Below are 22,165 nucleotides of genomic sequence, written 5' to 3'. Positions count from 1 at the left end.
GTATAAACAGTCGTTTCTGTTTATGATAAGAAAAATGTCAAACGGCGATGGAAAACGCGACAATTAGTGTGAAGAAGAGGCCGCCATTCTTACATTTATAGTTCGAAAAGTTCACTCATAAAAAAAATTGATATTTCAGTCAACAATGTGCAATATGAGGGCGCGCAATGCTAGAGTTTATATATAAACAGGTCACGTGCCACTGTCAGTGACACTGACACCGCAAATATGCAGATTACTGTTAACCCCGGGAATATAAGCGTGAATAAAGATAACCCAGGATTTCGTTTACCTGGAGTTTAGAATGACCCAGGATTAACAATGTCAAGTGTGAAAAGCCCTATATTGTATTCAGCTTAACTTCAGCTTTCAATTTACAAAATGACTTTTAACAGTTTTAGTAAAACAATAACACTGTGTCTGCTGACCATTAGTATTTCCAACTTCACTATCCATGCTGCATTTAAAACATTAGTTCTCTTTCACCACAAGGTGGCGTTACAACATCAAGGCTAATCAACATGCCTATGCAGCATCTTTTAACCCATTATATACATAAACTGACTAAAGATGTTGATTACATGGGGTCCTTAGACATTATACTGTGTGTGTGATTTACTTGAAAACTGTATAAACCAGAGTTGTGTTTCATCTTCCTGGACACTCAGACATTTACAGTTGCAGTCTTAACAAAAAAAAAACACCCCAAAGTTGAGTTTGTGGTAAATAGCTGGTGGATTTGGTCCTCTTGATCTCCATTTTCCTCCCTTTTCCTTTGGTGAAGTACCGCAACCTGAAGTTAGTCACCATAATGGGCACCTTTAAGGACCGAGAGCGGACACAGTGGAAGAGATCACTCTTCCTCCTCCTCGTCCTCCTCTTCCTCCTCCATGTTGAGGAAGGGGTCGTATTTGAGGCAGTTGTGGAGGTACTGAAGGAGGGTGCGGTGCAGGTGTTGATCGCTCCGGTCTTCTCTCAAGGTGTGGCCTTCATCTGGGTACAGCTGAAGGGTGTAGTTGGCCTCTACCTTCACCAGACGACTCAACAACTCAGCGCTATGTTGGAAATGTACCCGCGCTAAACACATACAAACAAGTATTACTGAAAATCCACCAATGATGCATCTGATTTTAAATTTCATTATTATTTAAGCTAACCATCTGCAGTCCCATGTATGAGGAGGAAGTTTTCATCCTTTAGCTTATTGATGTCGTCCAACAAAGAAGCAGTCTGCAAAGATAAAACAGAAACATGTGACTTTGTTAGGTCAGTGAATACAGTGGCAGAAGTGTAGTTAGTAAATTTCATATTGGTATCTCAAATCACTATATAAAAAGGTAATTGTAGTTTTATTTTTCCCCAGTGTGACTTTATATCCAATTATGGAGATAAATAACTGTAACTTTACATGTCACAATGTGACTTTAAATCTCAAATTGTTGGCTCTATGTAACTGTAACAAATATGAGACTAAATTTTACAATTGTGATTGTTTCTAATAACTGTAACTTTGTCTAAATGTAACTTTATATCTCACAATTGTGAATTTGTATCTCATAACAGTAACTTTGTTACAATGTGACTGTTTATCATAACTGAGACTTCAACAGACTTTAAATCTCACAAATGTGCCTGTGTTTCTGTAACTGCAACTGTCACAATGTAACACTATATGCCACAATGTGGCTTTTTAACTCACAATTGTGACTTTGTTTCTCATAACTGCAATTTTGTCACAATGTGACTTTGACAAATGTGTCTGTTTCTCATAAATGTAACTTTGTCACAATGTACCTTTATATTACTTGTTTCTTGTAACTAACTTTGTTACAATGTGACTGTTTCTCGTAACTGTAACGGTCAAAATGTGACTTTAAATCTCACAATTGTGACTTTGTTTCTATTAACTATAACTGTCACAATGTAACATTATATGCCACAATCTGGCTTTAACACACAATGATAAATTTGTTTCTTGTAACTGTAACTTTGTCACAATGTAACATGTCACAGTGCAACTTTAAATTTCACAATTGTGACCTTTTTTGCTCTCAATTAACTGACAATGTGACCTCAACTGTGCTCAACTGTGACTGTGTAATGTAACAATGTAACTTTTTGTCACAATGTAGCTATTGTAACTAATTTTGTCACAATTTGACTAAATTCACAACTGTGACTTTGTTTTTCATAATTGTAACTTTGTGTTACAATTGTGATTTTGTTTCTTTTAACTGTAACTGTCACAGTTGTGACTGAAACTTGTAACTGTAATCATCACAATGTGACTTTTTCTTGTAACTGTAACTGTCACAGTTGTGACTTTGTTTCTTTTAAATGTAACTTTGTCACAACTGTAACTGTATTTGTCACAATTGTGACTGTTTCTCGTAACTAACTTTGTCACAATTGTGATTTTGAAATTTGTAACTATAATCGTCACAATATGACTGTTTCTCGTAACTGTAACTTTGTCACTATTGTAACTTTGAAACCTGTAACTGTAATCATCACAATGTGACTTTGTTTCTTGAAACTGTAACTTTCACGGTTGTGACTTTGTTTCTTTTAAATATAACTTTGTCACAACTGTAACTGTATTTGTCACAATTGTGACTGTTTCTCGTAACTGTAACTTTGTCACACTTGTGACTTTGAAACTTGTAACTGTAATTGTCACAATGTGATTTTTTTCTTGTAACTAACTTTTTCACAGTTGTGACTTTGAAATTTGTAACTATAATCGTTACAATGTGACTGTTTCTCGTACCTGTAACTTTGTTACAGTTGTGACTTTGAAACTTGTAACTATAATCATCACAATGTGACTGTTTTTTGTACCTGTAACTTTATGTCACAATTGTGACTTTGAAACTTGTAACTATATACGTTACAATGTGACTGTTTCTCGTAACTAACTTTTTGTCACAATTGTTACTTTGAAACATGTAACTGTAATCTTCACAATGTGACTTTGTTTCTTGTAACTTTGTTACAATTGTGACTTTGTTTCTTTTAAATGTAACTTTGAAACAATGTAACTGGTCTTATTTTACACAATCTCACAATTACCTTTTTTTTTTAATTTATTTTAAATAGGTGGAAAATAGGAAATATGCTTCTATAACAATGCTTGATAATGTATTATAAAGTTATGGATGCAAAAGCTCTACCATGTATGAATGTTCCTCTTTAGTTGGAAGGCCTAGATATCTCTCCGAGAAGGCAGCACCTGAAAAACAAGGTTGAATCCATTTTCACACATCTGAAATTAAACTGTAACACACTACAGATTATAGCATTTATCAAATGGATAAGTTTACAAAAAAGTAGTACCAGGACACTTTGATATATACCATGGGATTGAATGATTACCATATCACAAACCATGGTATTTTGAAGTACTCCAATGCACTTCAAAGAATGTACTTCAAAGAATGTCCAGAAATTCTGTTCTTCCATACTGCTTTTTTTGCTAGTGTATGGAGCTGGAACTCACTATAGAGCTTGAAGTCTGTGATAGGAGCCATGACAGCGGCACATTTGAACATCTGATCGGTTGCCGTCAACATCTTCAAACCTAAATAGCCACCGAATCCCTGTGAGGACAAATGAAGGCTGATGTCAGAGCTCTGCAACTGAAGACTGAATTCAAAGTACATCCTAAGTGAGAATATGATGCAAGTCTACAAAGGGATTCATTTGCTGAGAAGATGTGAATTAAAGCAATAGGCCACGAGAGGCGGAGCTGTAGATCCATTTGACCACTTTTAAATGCTGCTATTTAGAGTGATGCAACACAGAAACCCCCTTAACCACTGTAAAAAAATCTCTGTAATGCTGTAAAGTTTAGAACAATGTTCGATAAAAAAAAATTACATTCATAATAGTAATCACAACTGCATCATGTTTTCTATTCTAAAGAAAATATGGGCGGAGCTTGCAGTACTAGAATGTCAGAGGTGATTGCCAGCGCATCGCTATGCAGTTGCTAAGGTGTTATGAGTGTTTTTGATACATTGCTAAGGTTCTATATATAATATAGCCCTAACTGTAGGCTGTATACAGCTGCCAACTTGAAAAATCAGCTCATCCAATCAGATATTAGAGCTTTTCATAACATATATTTTACCTTTCCATAAACAGCTATTCTTCTCCCATCAATGTACGGCAACTGCATTAACCATCTGCAATGAAATATGCAAATTTTAGGTGGCATTTAGCAGTTATGATAAATGGCTGGTCTTTTAAAGGCAGCCAACATATTAACTCTGCTGAGACATAACATTGCTTTTTTGCCTTGAGCAAGAAGTAGGTTCAATTAAATTAGCCAAGCAAGCGTTCAACAAAATATAAAAGAAAACCCAGCGTCTGCTTCAGAGCATAAAGCCCTTCCTATGAGATATTTTGTGGCGTAATGTGCAAAATGACTTTTCTATTACAGGTATTATTCTTAATAACTGTAATAACAACTCACTCCACGACTCCAAGCTTGTCTTTAATGCGAAAGGAACCCAGCTTACGAGGGTCCAGGGTGCTGCTTTTCTGTCCCTGCGAGACCTGGCTTCTGCTGTCGATCCAGGCAAGCGCTACTCCATGCAGGCTGGACAAAACCTCCGGCCAGCCCAGGGCAAACTCCTCCGTCACCGACTGCTTGCCAGGAATACTGTCACTAAAGATGCAGGGAGCAATGGATGGATGGAGGTGTTGACATATAATGTCACATTGTAGATTAAAAAGACATTAGGACACTGATCTTCATTCTATAATATCTTCACACTTGCTGAACACTTCTTGCATCTCAATCGAGCATGTGCATATTGCTTATTAATAACGCAGCATTCATAAATCATGTAGCCTAACCAACTACGGCGAGGGAGAGGAGAATCTTAACTAGATTTGCATTTCCTCAAGGAGGTATCGCTGCTTGCAAAGCAGCAAAAGAATTTCTATGGTGCGTAAGCTTAAGTTTCATGCTGAGAATCAGAGCTGCTTTGTCACTGTCAAGACGCTCGGCATGAATCTTGTTTTCTTATTACCATTACTATTATTATATAGGAGTATATGCTACAGTATACTGTATACTGCCTTATTTCTTACTGTTTACAGTTATTTCTCACTTCTATTTTGGTTTTATATGTTTTATTTTGCATTTTGTGTCTTGTTTTTCATTGTGCTTTATTCTATTTTTTATTTTTTTTTTACTTTGCTGTTGATTGTCATTGCTGTTTATTGCTTTAGTGTTATTCTTTCCAAATGCAACTGTAATTTAAAGTGACCTTGAGCTCTGGAAAGGCACTATATTAATAAAACTTATTATTATTATTTGCCTACCATTTAAAAATTCATTAAAACATTAAGCATGAGCTCACCACAATCATTTAAGCAGTAGCATGCTACATTCTTGTCACATGACCTCACAGTGCAATAATTCAGTGTTTCATTTTTTTCAACTTTTTGCATTCTTATTTCAATTTTGTGTAAAATTTGAAAGTTTAATCAAATAATTAGTCAAAAGAGAGATGTTATTTGTAACTAATATTCTAAAAAACAAAACAAAAAAAACAGTACATCACTTCTGGTTGATCCATCACACTAGAAATGGAAGGTCAAGTCGAGTGCATCAGTGCATAGCACTGTGGGATGCATTATTTAAGTTTAATAAATGCCAAGAAGACAAGACCAATTACAATTCAGTATGCAAATATGTTTCATTAAGAGGAGCTTAATTATGATTATTATGTTTTAAATGTCATTACTATGGAAGTTTTTTCAACCTTAGAATAAACAAAAAATGTTTCTGCAACAAAAATTTTTATCTCACAAATTAAATTAATTTAAAATATATATTTTTTAATAATAACATACTTTTGTTGAGCAAAGATATATATAAAAATTAATAAAAAGTGACTGAATTTTTTGTAATATTACAAAAAAAATTTATTTCATCAAAGCATTCAGAAAAAAAAATGTATCATGGTTTCTAGCAGCACAACTGTTTTCAACATTGATAATAATAAGAAATGTTTCTTGAGCAGCAAATCAGCATATTAAAATAATTTCTGAAGAATCATGTGACACTGAAGACTGGAGTAATGATGCTGAAAATACAGCTTTGATCACAGGAATTAATTACATTTTAAAATATATTCAAATAGTAATCAGTTATTTTAAATTTTAATAACATTTCACAATATTACTGCTTTTATAGTATTTTTGATTCCATAAACGGAGTATCTATTTACACTAAGTGCAAATAGTGTCCCTTGTTGACAAACGCTATTTACACTAGCTCCGCCCACCAATGCCTGGTTGGGCCACTCAAGTTTTAAAAAGATGCGCTGAATTCAACGTCTTCAGTGGCGCAGCAGTAGTGAGTAAGGCTCACAAACCTTGCTTTTAACCCTAGTTAAGGGAAGGTGTAGGAGGGTTTTTATTCCCCCAATAAGGAGGCATCCATTTAATAATTTTCATAAATATAATCCTTTAGACTCTATGATGTTATTGCATCCTGTTATTTACTCTTATTGCAGAACTGATACTTTTACATGGTGTAAATAGAATCTAATCGCTATTTTCACCTAGTGTAAATAGAATATTGCTAAGACAATGCTGCTATTGTCACAGTGTAAATAGAATATATTGCTATTTTCATTTAGTGTAAATAGTATCTATCCCTAAGAAATAGCGCTATTTTCAGTTAGTGTAAATAGTCTCTATGAAATAATAGTATTTTCACTTAGTGTAAACAAAGACTATAGAATAACACAAGACGTGTCACTCGTATAGTTTTGAATGGGAGAAAGTGTCACGTGCAATATGGCGGAATAAGTCCCGCCTTCTAAATAAGAGCCAATCGCCGACTGGTAAAGTCATCGCGTCACTTCAGCGGCCGTTAGAATTGCCGGTTTCTATAGAAACAGTCAGACACGCACCTCCGAAGAGACAAGCATTTAGGTCTGCGCATGCGCTTTAGCTTGATCCAGCCTGAAAAATACAGTTTATTTATCATGATTCGAGCGTTTAGAAAATAAATTCATGAACCGGTTGTTGTTAGATTTCATTGGTGATTTCAAATATGAAATTTAATCGTAAGGTTGGCGAACAGTTTTGGAGAATTTGATGTTTCCCCATTCAAAGAGATTGCATGATGCCCAGGATGCCCGAGAGGCGTTTCAAAGATGGCCGCCGAGTGAAATGACTTGTCTTAAAGGGACTTTGGTGTAAATAGCATCTTTTGCTAAGAAGATATGCTATTTACACTTAGTACAAACAGCCGCTAAATAAATGCAGCCTAAAAGACTTCTTTTAAAAACATAAAAAATCTTACCAACTGCAAGCTTTTGAACATTGGTGTGACCTTTTATATCTCATAATGCAACATTTTCATTTTACATTTTATCTCATAATTAGCTGTCTTATTACTCTAAAGCAGGAATACAAAATAAAGCAGCCTTACTAACAGTATCATGCAAGCGCTAGTGAATTGCGGGGAGACACTTACATGATAATAAGGAGAGGGTGCAGGTTTCCTTCGTACCCAGGGGGCAGGGACATCTTAACATCAAGGTCTGTAATTATTCGCAAAGGCAGTTAAAACAGAACAAACGGCCGTTTCTACTTTACCATACTGCAAGAAAGTCTTGGTACTGGCTCATCAATATTCTAACCACTGGCAAATGAGCTCCCATGAGCCTGTTGGTTTTAAAAGACTCTCAGTAACGCACATACACAAATGCACAAACAAACACAGTCGGGGGACCTGATGTACAATACGTGTGCGATTTAGATACACAGATGTGCACATGTGCAAACCCTTTCATACAAGCAAAAACACACATGCAAACAAGCCACAATGGGCTTCCCCTAAAGGCAGGTACAGCTATGAGGAACCAATTAGCAAAACCGAAACAATTACCTGATTGATTCTTAGATCTAGTTGGCTTTGTAAAAGGTTGAGATCAATTTATACTGAAAGGAGGAATTTAATCAGTTACTTAAGAAATCTTTTTACCGCTATTGTCGGAGGAAAGCGTCTGGAAAACGGTCTCAGAGAGCCTCTTGGTTTCAAGAGACATAGCGAGGAGGCTGTTGTCTTCCACCACCATGTAACCTGAAAATGCAGCACACAGACTTAATATATTTTTGGCATAAAACCAGAACGGTCCACCACCATGGAGTTTTTAAATGTTAAGACTGTGTAATTAAAGATGAAGTGAGATAATAAAATTGAAGAAGATACCATGCAGCACTTTTAAAATGTTTTAGTGAACTTTCTCACTACAACAAACTTTAAAAATACTCACTGGGGTGCTTTTTTTTTTTGAAAGAATCATATTGGCAATTAAACTATAATATTTTCTAAAGCAAATGTGAACGGTTGCTTGGTTGTTGTTATGTGGTCACCAAGGTATTCTACACTGTTTTCAATTTTAATATATTTTGAAATGTAATTTATTCCTGTGATGCAAAGCTGAATTTTCAGCTCCAGTCAGTGTCACATGATCCTTCAGAAATCATTTTAGTTTACCTATGATGATTGACAATGAGCCCAGACAGGTTTCTTCATAAAAGTATTTCGTTTTTTTTATTGATATTACCTATTGTGTGCATGTTGGTGTCCCGTACTCAGATTTTGTGCTCTGCATTTAACCATCCAAGTACACACACACACCGTGAACACAAACCCGAAGTAGTGGGCAGCCATTTATGCTGAGTTCAGGAAATGAAGGTGGTGGGAGTGAATGAATGGTGCTCTCGTCCACTCTTATTACCCACAACTGAGGTGCCCTTGAGCAAGGTACCTAACCCCCAATCACTGCCCGGGGAGTGATTGGGGGTTAGGTACCTTGCTCAAGGGCACCTCAGTTGTGGGTAATAAGAGTGGACGAGAGCACTGTTCATTCACTCCCACCACTTACATTTCCTGCCAGTACTGAGACTCAAACCCGCAACCTTTGAGTTACAAGTCTGACTCTCTAAACATTAGGCCAAAACTGCCCTGATTTTTAGCAATTTTAGCAACCAGAATTTATTAGCAATTAAAATAGTCTTTCCTTCAGCCACACAAGGCTGACTAAACAGCTTATAATGAGAAGAGTATTAATTCTACTCACTGGAAGGATCACTTGTGCTGTGAATGGTCACCTTTGGGACGCCTGGGCCTGTAAAAGTATGACATCTTTATTCATCAGCCTAAATGCATGTTTGCATTTGTGCATGAGAGACAGTGATCTTACCCAAGCAATAGAGGGTAAAGTATGTCTGATTGGGGCTGAAGTCCGCTTTGAAGAAGCTGCATCGCTCAAACAGGTTGCATGTCAGACACTGGCGATGAAACACTCCTCCAAGCTCCACACTAGTCAACAAGAATGCATTTAATTATTCCATAACCCATCATCTTAATGCCATCAATGATAATCATACTTTAAATGTCCCTTTCTTCAGTACAAAAATCGACACTCAGTCATAATTTATTCCACCTCATGTCTTTCCAAACCAGTCTGACATTCTTCTGTGGAACCAAAATGAAACAATTGTAACCCTCTCGTTGTGTTCCAGTCATTTTGATCTGGAGAGGATTTTCTTTTTCCCCAAAATGCTAGCTATTTTTAACCCATTGGACTAAAACGAATTGAATTTCCTCAAACTGGATATAGCAAAAATATTTTGATGATTTTTGAGTTTTTTGGGGTTTTTTTTGTGGTGTTTCCAGTCAAAAATGACAGAGCTACAAAGAACTACTTATAAATCTTTCGTTATGCTATGTCATTGCCAAATATTGGATTTAATCTTTTTATCAGCTTGTTTTCTTTCAATTAGGGCAGGTTCTGAAATCCTCTTTTGGAATTGATTGAGGCATCATTGATTTGAGCTTATGCACCTCAGTTTTTTTGAGGTCAATAAGGCCTACGATCAATCAGTCCCAAAAAGAAACACAAAACATGTGCTTGACAGCCTCTGTGGTCACTATATGCTTTCACTGTATAAAGAAAACAATGTGAACTCTTCAATATGTTTTAAGAATTTACACTAAAGTTCAATAGTTTGGGGTTGGTAAGATTTTTCAGGTTCATTTGCTCACCAAGGCTGCATTTATTTGATCAAAATACAGTAATAACATTAATATTGTGAAATAGTATTACATTTTCTATTTTAAAATGTCGGTAACACTTTACATTAAGGTTCCCTTTGTAAAGGGTTTATAAAGGTGTTTGTTAATGAGTAATAAGTCATTTACAAATGCATTATAAATCATTAATAATGCAGTTATAACTGCATGAATAAAAAGGCGACTTTAATGCAATACCTGCCAAATAGTGAGCCGTTTTTAACTCACATGTTATAAATGCTTAATAAATGTATTTATTAACATATTTAACTCAAAACCAGATTTCTGGTTTATTTTATGATGCAGCAAAAATTGACTATCATAATTAGACTGAAGGTTGTTGTATTTGTGCTTTCTTATTATTATCTCATGACTGCCACTTGTCTTACTATGTTGCTTACCAGAAGTTTTTGTCTTACCCATGATACTCTCCAAAAAGGTCATGATGCCTCTCCACAGCAGTGTATAAAAACAAAATTATTGTTTTTTTAAAGACAAAATTCCAACTTTATTTTGAAAATAAAACAAAAGATAATAACCATAACTTGATTAGATATTAAAGTCTGCGTGAACCGGAAGTTGCAAACGACTCTTCTCCAGTGTTGTGACGTATTTCCAAGTGAAACAGAATATTGAATAGAGGGCAGAGTTTTACTTTAGTGCTCCTCCTTTCCATCTCTCGCACTCCTCCTCTCCATATCTCACTCATAGCAGACGAACGGTTGCAGAAGAGTGCTTTACACGTTTTCAACCCAAGCCATCAAACTGACGTTATCAGAGAAGGAACGCCATTCCAGACCAGAAGTAACTTTTCAGATTTTGATTAAAGATTACTGCGGCAAACAAGTTTTTTCTGTGTTTTAACTTGCACGGATTCATTGTTCACCACAAGACCCGTAATATGACCAGTAATAATACTAATGTAAAGTGAAAACCTGTGAACCATTTATTAATGAGTTATGAACATTAACAACCTATGAAAAGGAACCTTAATGTAAAGTGAAAACCTGTTAACCATTTATTAATGAGTTATGAACATTAACAACCTATGAAAAGGAACCTTAATGTAAAGTGAAAACCTGTTAACCATTTATTAATGAGTTATGAACATTAACAACCTATGAAAAGGAACCTTAATGTAAAGTGAAAACCTGTGAACCATTTATTAATGAGTTATAAACATTAACAACCTATGAAAAGGAACCTTAATGTAAAGTGAAAACCTGTGAACCATTTATTAATGAGTTATGAACATTAACAACCTATGAAAAGGAACCTTAATGTAAAGTGAAAACCTGTGAACCATTTATTAATGAGTTACGAATATTAATAACCTGTGTGAACCTTAATGTAGTGTGCATCGTGTTTATTAAAGCAGACGCAGATCTCTTTTGTTTTTTTCCTGGTGACATATTTTATTGTTGAAATATTAATAAGCAATTAATAATTATTCTTGATATCATGATAAAGGATACTGTAATTTTTTGGGAGTGCCAGAGCGGTTATTTATTTAATATAAAAAGCTAACACCGCGAATAAACATATAATATACAAACTAACACAGCGATTATAATATAAACACTTGAAAAACATAGTCTGCAATGTCACTTCAGTTAGCTTACCCATCAAATCAGTAACTTTAAACACAAATTTTACTTTAGAGCATGCCCTGGTAACTGCATGACTTCTTCTCATGATAGTGGCAAGGCTGTATTGGATGCTCATGCGCCAACTCCTGTCACACGCCAGAACACGCATGCTTAGTGATGTAACCCTGAAAGAGTATATAAGTATACAGAGTATATAAGTATATAAAGAGTATATATAAAGAGTATATATTAGTATAGCCTAATATATTATTGTCATGTCTAGTTTTCTATAACTTTCTTCATAATAAAAAAAATGCTTCATCTGAATCCTGCTCCCTGACTGCTCTTTACACCAAATGTGACAATAATGTATAATGAGCAATGCATTCTTCTTCTATTTATAATTATTATTATTATTATTATTATTATTATACGCAGTAGTAGTAGGCTATACTTTATTATTCTCTTTCGGGTTCTCATCACTATGCGTGTTGATTCTGGCGTGTGACAGGAGTTGGCGCTAGTGAGCATTCAATAAAGCCTTGCCACTTTTGAGAAGAAGTTACACAGTACTGTTCCAACATGCGTTGAAGGGAATTTGTGTTTACTGATTTGATGGGTAAGCTAACTGAGGTGAAAATCGCAGACTTTGTTTTCTAGTGTTTATATTATATTAGTAATCGCTGTGTTAGTTTGTAGTTATCTTAAACAAATAACCGCTCCGGCGCACCCGCGCATGTACTGTACGGATGACCAAAGCCAAATAACGTACTCAAGTTACAGTGGCCTTTATCATATCAGAAATATCTATTAAATGCATATTAATATGCTGCTAATGTTCTGTAATGGTGCATTAGGTCATTGATTTAATGGTTTACACAACTGTTAATTAAAAAAAATACATATTTAGGTGCCTTTATTCAGCTTGTATCAAATATGTTTGGCTTATAGGTGTGATGTTTATTATCTTTTCTGAATACTTGATTGTTTCTCTGAATGTTTTAATTTAAGTTTACCTGCATAAGCCACTTTTCATGAGAAGTCATGCTCTGTAACTTTGTGCTGTAAAAGATTTTTTATTTTTTTCAAGTTTAAAGTTGTGTTTACTGAGACATTCATCAAAAATAAAATATTTCATCTGAAAAAGATATTATCTTCTGTGTACATTAATAATTAATAAATACATGATTAACGTGTGTTCACACTACATTAAGGTTCACTTTAATAGGTAATTAATGTTTATAACTCACTAAATGAGTTCCACTTTACATTAAGGTTTCTTTTCATAGGTTGTTAATGTTCATAACTCATTAATAAATGGTTAACAGGTTTCCACTTTACATTAAGGTTCCTTTTCATAGGTTGTTAATGTTCATAACTGATTAATAAATGGTTCACGGGTTTCCACTTTACATTAAGGTTCCTTTTCATAGGTTGTTAATGTTCATAACTGATTAATAAATGGTTCACGGGTTTCCACTTTACATTAAGGTTCCTTTTCATAGGTTGTTAATGTTCATAACTCATTAATAAATGGTTCACAGGTTTTCACTTTACATTAAGGTTCCTTTTCATAGGTTGTTAATGTTCATAACTCATTAATAAATGGTTCACGGGTTTCCACTTTACATTAATGTTCCCTTTCATAGGTTGTTAATGTTCATAACTCATTAATAAATGGTTAACAGGTTTTCACTTTACATTAAGGTTCCTTTTCATAGGTTGTTAATGTTCATAACTCATTAATAAATGGTTCACAGGTTTTCACTTTACATTAGTATTATTACTGGTCATATTACGGGTCTTGTGGTGAACAATGAATCCGTGCAAGTTAAAACACAGAAAAAACTTGTTTGCCGCAGTAATCTTTAATCAAAATCTGAAAAGTTACTTCTGGTCTGGAATGGCGTTCCTTCTCTGATAACGTCAGTTTGATGGCTTGGGTTGAAAACGTGTAAAGCACTCTTCTGCAACCGTTCGTCTGCTATGAGTGAGATATGGAGAGGAGGAGTGCGAGAGATGGAAAGGAGGAGCACTAAAGTAAAACTCTGCCCTCTATTCAATATTCTGTTTCACTTGGAAATACGTCACAACACTGGAGAAGAGTCGTTTGCAACTTCCGGTTCACACAGACTTTAATATCTAATCAAGTTATGGTTATTATCTTTTGTTTTATTTTCAAAATAAAGTTGGAATTTTGTCTTTAAAAAACAATAATTTTGTTTTTATACACTGCTGTGGAGAGGCATCATGACCTTTTTGGAGAGTATCATGGGTAAGACAAAAACTTCTGGTAAGCAACATAGTAAGACAAGTGGCAGTCATGAGATATTAATAAGAAAGCACAAATACAACAACCTTCAGTCTAATTATGATAGTCAATTTTTGCTGCATCATAAAATAAACCAGAAATCTGGTTTTGAGTTAAATATGTTAATAAATACATTTATTAAGCATTTATAACATGTGAGTTAAAAACGGCTCACTATTTGGCAGGTATTGCATTAAAGTCGCCTTTTTATTCATGCAGTTATAACTGCATTATTAATGATTTATAATGCATTTGTAAATGACTTATTACTCATTAACAAACACCTTTATAAACCCTTTACAAAGGGAACCTTAATGTAAAGTGTTACCAAAATGTCATGTGATTTTCCATAACTCTCGTCTTCAGTGTCACATGCTGCTTCAGAAATCATTCTAATACGCTGATTTGGCGCTCAAAAGCATTTCTTATTATTGTCAATGTTAAAAACTGTTTTGCTCTTTTTATTATTTGTATGTAAACACTTTTTTTTCTTTTTTGGCTTAACAATCCCTATAACTTCCAGTATGTGATACACACACGCTGAGCTAGTTTTCCATTATCCACTTTAAGCCCAATGCTGGACCTTTGCACTTCCGAAATATTGTTCTCAAAATCTATGAGAACTTGTGGCCCACGGAGAGCAAGTGAGAGGCTTAAAGCATTAATCAAAGGTTAGAGAACACCCTTTAAATCGTTGTGAGACACAGCACCTCCCCCTCTGCCCATCTCCTTTTCAACCTTCTCCCTCTGCCTCTTGCTCTCTCTCTCTCTGAGCTGCCGTTCCTGTTAAATGAATTAGCTGGGCTTCTTGCCTGGAGCTCAGTAGATGGGAAAAAAAACTCTATTGGCTTTTTACGAATGTCCCCGAAATGCATCTCTGATGCATTTTGATGTAGACTGGAAGGATTTAATTGATTACAACACAAGTCATCAATGAAGATACATACTCAAAAACTGGAACGTCAATGCGCATACAGAATATCAACATGTAATGAGGACATGGTCGTCCAAAACCCACAAATGAAATATCTTGCACAAATGCTGTGCAAATGCTGTCACATTGATTTAGATGCAAATGTGCAGCACAGCTTGAGAGATGCAGAATTTCTAGACTGTGATGATAAAATACTCAATTACAGCCTAAAAGACGCATCGTTTGGGACAGAACCCACCTGTATAAGTGTCTGCTCTGCTGCGACTCCTCCGTGCTCAGAAAATAGCTACAGGGGAAAGACACATTAAGGAAATCTGAAAGGGTTTTTGAGTTACTATTTGTAGTCAGTCATTTATCCTCTAATAATAGAGTGAACTTCCACATACTGCCTTCATACAGCTGCATGCTAAGTAGGTTTGTATCTGTTACACATGCAAAGTAGGAAAGATTGTGACATGCATTCATTTCTGTCAGTACCAGATTCATTTTAAGTCATTAATTTATAGGCCTTAACTTTGATTTGAGCTATAGATCTGCATCATGGATTGAAAGGATAAAAAAGTATTTTTTCTAAAAAAGCTATCACGTCTGGGATGGTTATTCAAGAGGGTTTGTTTTATGCAGCTGTAATTAGAGAACAAAGCCGGGGAGAAAATGACAGAGTCATTACAGCCAATACAACATTAAATTACTGAATTAATTTTAATTAAGTGCCATCTATGCTGATTCAGTGAGCTAAATGGAATTCCTAGGCGTAAATAATACTATAATCACTCGTATTAGGTAGTTTGGTTGACTACGAGATGCTTAACGACACAGTCTTGAGGCTTTCGAGTCAAAATGGTTTGCTCATAAAATTCGATCTGTCATACATTTTATAGTTCTCCTCATCAAGAGCGCACAGCGAGGTTACATCCCAGTTCCCTGATGTTAGAAAGCGAGGAGAAACGGAAGGAGTGGAAGCCTGAAGAAAAGGAAAGAGAAGGAGATTGATAAAGCTTATAAGAGGTCTGAAGAGAAGGTGGGTTGCAATGGAAAGCAGTGGACAGGAAGATAAGGAAACAGATTTAAGTGTCAGTTAAATAATGAAATCTAAAGAAAATGACAGAAAAAAAAAATGTATAATAAATGTTATTATAAATATAATAAGTGTGTGTGTATATATGATATATATATATGATATATATATATATATATATATATATATATATATATATATATATGATATATATATATATATATATATATATATATATATATATATATATATATATATATATATATATATATATATATTATACATATATATATATATATATATATATATATATATATATATATTATACACATATATATACACTGTAAAAAATGACCGTGATTTTAACAGTAAAAGACTGTAAAAATGCTGCGGTGAAAAACTGTCAATTGGTTTACAGAAAGTTTCCGTATTATATACGGTGAATAACTAATAGATCTAACGGTACATTTAAAATACCGTTAAATTCACAGTTTTTGGAAGTGAAAAATAACAATTAATTGTAAAATTTACAGTGAAAAAACGTAAATTGACATTCCCACAATTCCCTGCTTGACACTTCACATTTGATATATTTTTTGATATAGTTTTTCTCATTTGTTCTAATCAGTTATGTACATTAGGGTTTTATGTTACATCTAATGTTGTTAAATTAATGTTTATTGCATTTTTAAAATTTCATGCATGTTACCATGATGGTGTTACTTCAAGGTCATGATATAAATTTGAAAATGACCTTAAATAAAGAATAACATAAATCTAAATGAACATTACTAGTTATTCAAAAGAAAAGACTAATAGTTCGAATAAGACAAAGATTTTACAATACAATGTGGAGAAACACTTTACAATACACAAGGGTTCAATATCGCCCCTATACGTCCATAAAAAGTCACGTATACATTTGGTACTTCAGGTTTCTAATCACGAATTTTATGAGAGCATCTAATTTCTTTGTGCATAGCGTGAGTATGAAATTATTCCACCCACAGACCTGAGCAGGGAGGCTGGCGATGTGGAGAAACTCCCCACGGGCCCCTTGCTTGGCAGGCAGGATGAGGTAAAACAGAGAACCATCTGCCGTGAACAGCGGCTCCTCCTGTAGGACAAGCCACATTCAATATACATTCCTCCCATAGATCAAGGAGAGACGGCACCATTTTGATGCAATTCATTTCTGTCCAAGGTGGATGAATCTTTTAGGAACTGAAAAACAGAGCCTGAGAACTGGAGAGGGTAAGGGGGGCAGAAATTACCTGCCGCTGGGTGTTGTGCCAGAAGTCCATCGCCATTTGGTGCCTCTAAAGATTAAAGATGTTTTAAAAGGATTAGACATGTCGTATATTATAAGTAAAATATGTTTTTAAATCATTTGTTCTCTTCTGCCTGCCAGGGAGAGTTGTACATCATAATAAACTCCACCGCTAACGCAGAGTTTCAGTCAATCCATCATTCTCATTGGCATCACATTAAGGAAGTGCATGATTCATTTTTATCTGCAGTTTAGATGTGCTGTCTGGAACATCTAGAGTTCCACATCTATTGCATTAGGCTGTTCTAAATTTTAACTTTATTTAATATTTAAGCTATACTCATTTCCTCTATTTTTATATTTAGATTACCATTGCTGTTATCTAAACACTAATTTAATTAGAGAGCCCCTAAAGGGACATGGGAGGAAAAATGATATGTCGATGCTTTAGCATTCCCTCTCAAAAGTTTTGAGTTTTAATATTCAGCCGCTAAGGCCCCGTTTACACTAGTGCGTTTTCGTTTTAAAATGCACAAATTTTGCTATGGTTACGCCTTTTCGAAACAGCGTTTCGAAAACGCTGCAGACTTCTTTTTCGTTTGAAAACAACAGTATAAACAGACTAGTATGGAGACTTTTGAAAATGGCGCCCACATTTGCTCTGTGTATCCTTGACGAACATGTAAACAATAACATGGAGACTGAACTGCAATCTTTGCTGGCTTTGTTGTAATTTTTAGCAGCCATTGTGCAGCGAAACTCTTTAAATTTTTTAATACTGCAGCTGCCTACAACCGATTACACTTGTACACGCATACTCAGTGTGCATGAACAGTCATGTGACATGCATTTTCGGCCGTGTAGCGTAGACGGAGATTGTTTCTGAAACACTGTGGAAATGCCAGTGTAAAAGAGGATCGTATTCATTTTAAAACAAAAACGCACTAGGTGTAAACAGGTCTGAAACACAACCCCAGCGTTTATAAACTAAAACGGGGTCTGCAGCATTTTTGAAAGTCTCCGTTTTCAAGGTTCGAAAAGGCCGGCGTACTGTAAACAACAGGCATAATCATAGCAAAACTTGCAAAAACGCACTAGTGTAAACGGGGCCTAAGTTTCCTGAATATAATTCCCAATGAAATAATTGTTTTTAAGAATTTTTGAAATCTCTATATAAAATGAATGGGAAAATACACTACCAATGTATTTTTTACACGACCATTCAAAAGTTTTGGGTCAGTAAGAGTTTTATTTTTTTAAGAAGAAATTATAACTTTTATTCAGTAAGGGCATATTAATTTGATCAAAAGTGTCAGTAAAGGCATTTACAATGTTACAAAAGATTTATATTTCATATAAATCATATTCTTTTTAAAGTTTCCACACCGTTCCCACAAAAATATTAAGCAGCACAACTGATAATAAAAACATTGATAATAAAAATAAATGTTTTTTGAGCACCAAATCAGCATATTAGGATGTCTGTGAAAATTCATCTTTGCCATCACAGGAATACATTTTATTTTAAAATATATTCAAATATAAACAAAACTGTTATTTTAAATTGTAATAATATTTCACAATATTACTGTTTTTTTATCAAATAAATGCAGCCTTGGTGAGCTTAAGAGTCTTTTCAAAAACTTACTGACCCCAAACTTTTGAACGGTAGTGTATATATAATACAAACCTGATTCCAAAAAAGTTGGGACACTGTACAAATTGTGAATAAAAAAGGAATGCAATAATTTACAAATTTCATAAATTTATATTTTATTCACAATAGAATATAGATAACATATCAAATGTTGATAGTAAGACATTTTGAAATGTCGTGCCAAATACTGGCTCATTTTGGATTTCATGAGAGCTACACATTCCAAAAAAGTTGGCACAGGTAGCAATAAGAGGCCGGAAAAGTTAAATGTACATATAAGTGTTACAGATCCCTTGTTTCCCTGGACTCCATTTCCCAGAATCCTCCTGTTCTCCACACCTGCACTCACTTCCCTCGTCAGCTCCTCATCGTCACTCATCACCTGCACCTGGACTCTATTGTCAGCACTCCCCATATATTGCACTCACTCCCTTCACTCCTTGTCCGTTCTGTGTTTTGTTAAGATGTATGTTTGGTGTTCCCTGCTTTCTGTTGAATAAACGTATCATTCGTATTGTGGAAATCCGTATCAGCCTCATCTCTACCAGCATCCGTAACAGAAGAACGGACCTTAAACGACCGGATTTTCCACAAAAAAAAAAATATGGAGACTTCCACCAGCTCCCTGGCTCCTGCTCCTCCAGCGCCTCTCACTCTCCTGACAACCGGCGATCGCCTCATCGGGCTCCTACAGGTGGGTCGTTCGCTGGAGAGGTATGTGGAGGAGTTCGTGGAGCTTGCTTTCTTGTCTGACTGGCCTGATGCTCAGTTGATCTCCTTGTTTTTGGATGGATTGGATGACGACACTATCCGTTTTGATGAACCTGTTTTTTGTTTCTCCTTAAGCGATACTATCAATTTAATTTTGTGGTTGAATGGCTCCAAATTCTTAGTAGAAGAGGTTCAGGATCAGTGTTGTCGTCCGGTCCATCCAGAAACACGGTTGGCCGGGCCAGTCAGTCAACCTCCGGCTTCCTCCGCATACCCCTCCAGCGAACTCCCTGCCTGCCCCAGGCTGGACCCATATTCCGCTACTGGGCCCAGTAAGCGGAGGAGGAGGAAGAAAGCGGCCCCAGTGTCTCCAGAGCCCGCTCCAGTGTCTCCAGAAGCCGCTTCAGTGTCTCCAGAGCCCGCTCCAGTATCTCCAGAGCCCGCTCCAGTATCTCCAGAGCCCGCTCCAGTATCTCCAGAGCCCGCTCCAGTGTCTCCAGAGCCCGCTCCAGTGTCTCCAGAGCCCGCTCCAGTGTCTCCAGAGCCCGCTCCAGTGTCTCCAGAGCCCGCTCCAGTGTCTCCAGAGCCAGCTCCAGTCCCCACAGAGCCAGCTCCAGTGCCTGTGGGGATTTTAATTGTATTTGAGGGGATGAAATGGCCCTCAACCCCAGTCTCCTCCGAGCCAAGTTCTCCAGTCTCCTCCGAGCCAAGTTCTCCAGTCTCCTCCGAGCCAAGTTCTCCAGTCTCCTCCGAGCCAAGTTCTCCAGTCTCCTCCGAGCCAAGTTCTCCAGTCTCCTCCGCCGAGCAAAGTTCTCCAGTCTCCGCCGCCGAGCAAAGTTCTCCAGTCTCCGCCGCCGAGCAAAGTTCTCCAGTCTCCGCCGCCGAGCAAAGTTCTCCAGTCTCCGCCGCCGAGCAAAGTTCTCCAGTCTCCGCCGCCGAGCAAAGTTCTCCAGTCTCCGACGCCTACGAGCCCTCAGCTCCAGCCGCCGCCGCCGAGCCAGCCGCTCCAGCCGCCGCCGCCGAGCCGGCCGCTCCAGCCGCCGCCGCCGAGCCAGCCGCTCCAGCCGCCGCCGCCGCCGAACCTACTGCTCCTATGAACTGTGTTTTTGAACCCTCCAGCCCAAAGACTGTTTTCCCTCCCTGCCTCCCTCTCCCACCTCCATCCAGTTATGTTTACACGGAACCTTCACCTCAAGCCCCCTCGCCCAGATCTCCACCTCGGACCTCTGGGCGATTACCTACACCCCGGCTCCAACCTCCCTCTGCTCCACCGTTACCCATCAGTCCACCAGCGTCACCAGTATCCATCCTGCCTCCACTCACACCTTGTGCACTCGTCAGCCTGCCCTTCCCTCTGGACTACACTCCTCCGTCTCCGCTCCGTCACTCCGTCCCTCTGTTTCAGTTGGCTTCCTCACTCCCCCCGGTGTTCTTTTTGTTGGCTGTCCTACTGCTTCTACTGCGGCCTTCTGGAGTCCCGGCTGCGCTTCGGTCGGCAGAGCCTTTGGTTCCGCCATCTCCCGCCGGTCCTTCAGCGCCGCCTGGGCTCAACGCCTCGAAGGCTTCGGCTCCTGACCCGCCATGGCTGCCCGCTGCACCTGACCCGCCATGGCTGCCCGCTGCACCTGACCCGCCATGTATGCCCGCTGCATGTCTGCCCGCTGCACCTGACCCGCCATGGCTGCCCGCTGCACCTGACCCGCCATGGCTGCCTTCGGCTCCTGACCCGCCATGGCTGCCTTCGGCTCCTGACCCGCCATGGCTGCCTTCAACCCCTGACCCGCCATGGCTGCCTTTGGCTCCTGACCCGCCATGGCTTTTGAGCCCGCCCTGGAGACCTCCACTCCAGTCTACTCATCCCCCTGCTCCGGTTTGAGGTCTCCAGGGCGCCCGCCCCCCTCCCGGTTGTTACATCTACGGCGCGAGGTCGCGCCTACCGGGAGGGGGAGGTACTGTTACAGATCCCTTGTTTCCCTGGACTCCATTTCCCAGAATCCTCCTGTTCTCCACACCTGCACTCACTTCCCTCGTCAGCTCCTCATCGTCACTCATCACCTGCACCTGGACTCTATTGTCAGCACTCCCCATATATTGCACTCACTCCCTTCACTCCTCGTCCGTTCTCTGTTTTGTTAAGATGTATGTTTGGTGTTCCCTGCTTTCTGTTGAATAAACGTATCATTCGTATTGTGGAAATCCGTATCAGCCTCATCTCTACCAGCATCCGTAACAATAAGGAACAGCTGGAGGACCAATTTGCAAATTAGGTCAAGATGGAAGTCAAGATGGGCAGAGGATCACCAATTCCCCCAATGCTGCGGTGAAAAATAGTGGAGCAATATCAGAAAGGAGTTTCTCAGAGAAAAATTGCAAAGAGTTTGAAGGTATCATCATCTACAGTACATAATATCATCCAAAGATTAAGAGAATCTGGAACAGTCTCTGTGCTTAAGGGTCAAGGCCGGAAAACCATACTGGATGCCTGTGATCTTCGGGCCCTTAGACGGCACTGCATCCCATACAGGAATGCTACTGTAATGGAAATCACAACATGGGTTCAGGAA

At 37.6% G+C, this 22,165-nt stretch overlaps 1 protein-coding gene across 1 annotated transcript in view; it reads right to left on the bottom strand.

The window, feature by feature from the left end:
- Positions 1-740: 740 nt before the first annotated feature.
- Positions 741-22,165, bottom strand: part of LOC137008799 (inactive dipeptidyl peptidase 10) — a 50,906-nt gene continuing 29,481 nt past the window's right edge. Inside the window, exons 12-25 of the mRNA XM_067370515.1 lie at positions 17,238-17,282; positions 16,976-17,080; positions 15,818-15,909; positions 15,184-15,231; positions 9,240-9,358; positions 9,117-9,164; positions 8,015-8,113; positions 7,505-7,571; positions 4,478-4,672; positions 4,133-4,187; positions 3,500-3,599; positions 3,174-3,232; positions 1,158-1,230; positions 741-1,077 (exon numbers count right to left, since the gene is read on the bottom strand). Of these exons, the coding sequence (XP_067226616.1) occupies positions 854-1,077; positions 1,158-1,230; positions 3,174-3,232; positions 3,500-3,599; positions 4,133-4,187; positions 4,478-4,672; positions 7,505-7,571; positions 8,015-8,113; positions 9,117-9,164; positions 9,240-9,358; positions 15,184-15,231; positions 15,818-15,909; positions 16,976-17,080; positions 17,238-17,282 (1,329 nt within the window). The 3' untranslated portion in view covers positions 741-853. The remainder of the gene's footprint in view (positions 1,078-1,157; positions 1,231-3,173; positions 3,233-3,499; positions 3,600-4,132; positions 4,188-4,477; positions 4,673-7,504; positions 7,572-8,014; positions 8,114-9,116; positions 9,165-9,239; positions 9,359-15,183; positions 15,232-15,817; positions 15,910-16,975; positions 17,081-17,237; positions 17,283-22,165) is intronic.

This window comes from Chanodichthys erythropterus, chromosome 20 (genome assembly GCF_024489055.1).
Source record: "Chanodichthys erythropterus isolate Z2021 chromosome 20, ASM2448905v1, whole genome shotgun sequence".
Classification (NCBI taxonomy): domain Eukaryota; kingdom Metazoa; phylum Chordata; class Actinopteri; order Cypriniformes; family Xenocyprididae; genus Chanodichthys; species Chanodichthys erythropterus.
Note: the sequence above shows the minus strand (reverse complement) of the source record. Positions and strands in the feature narration are given on the sequence as shown.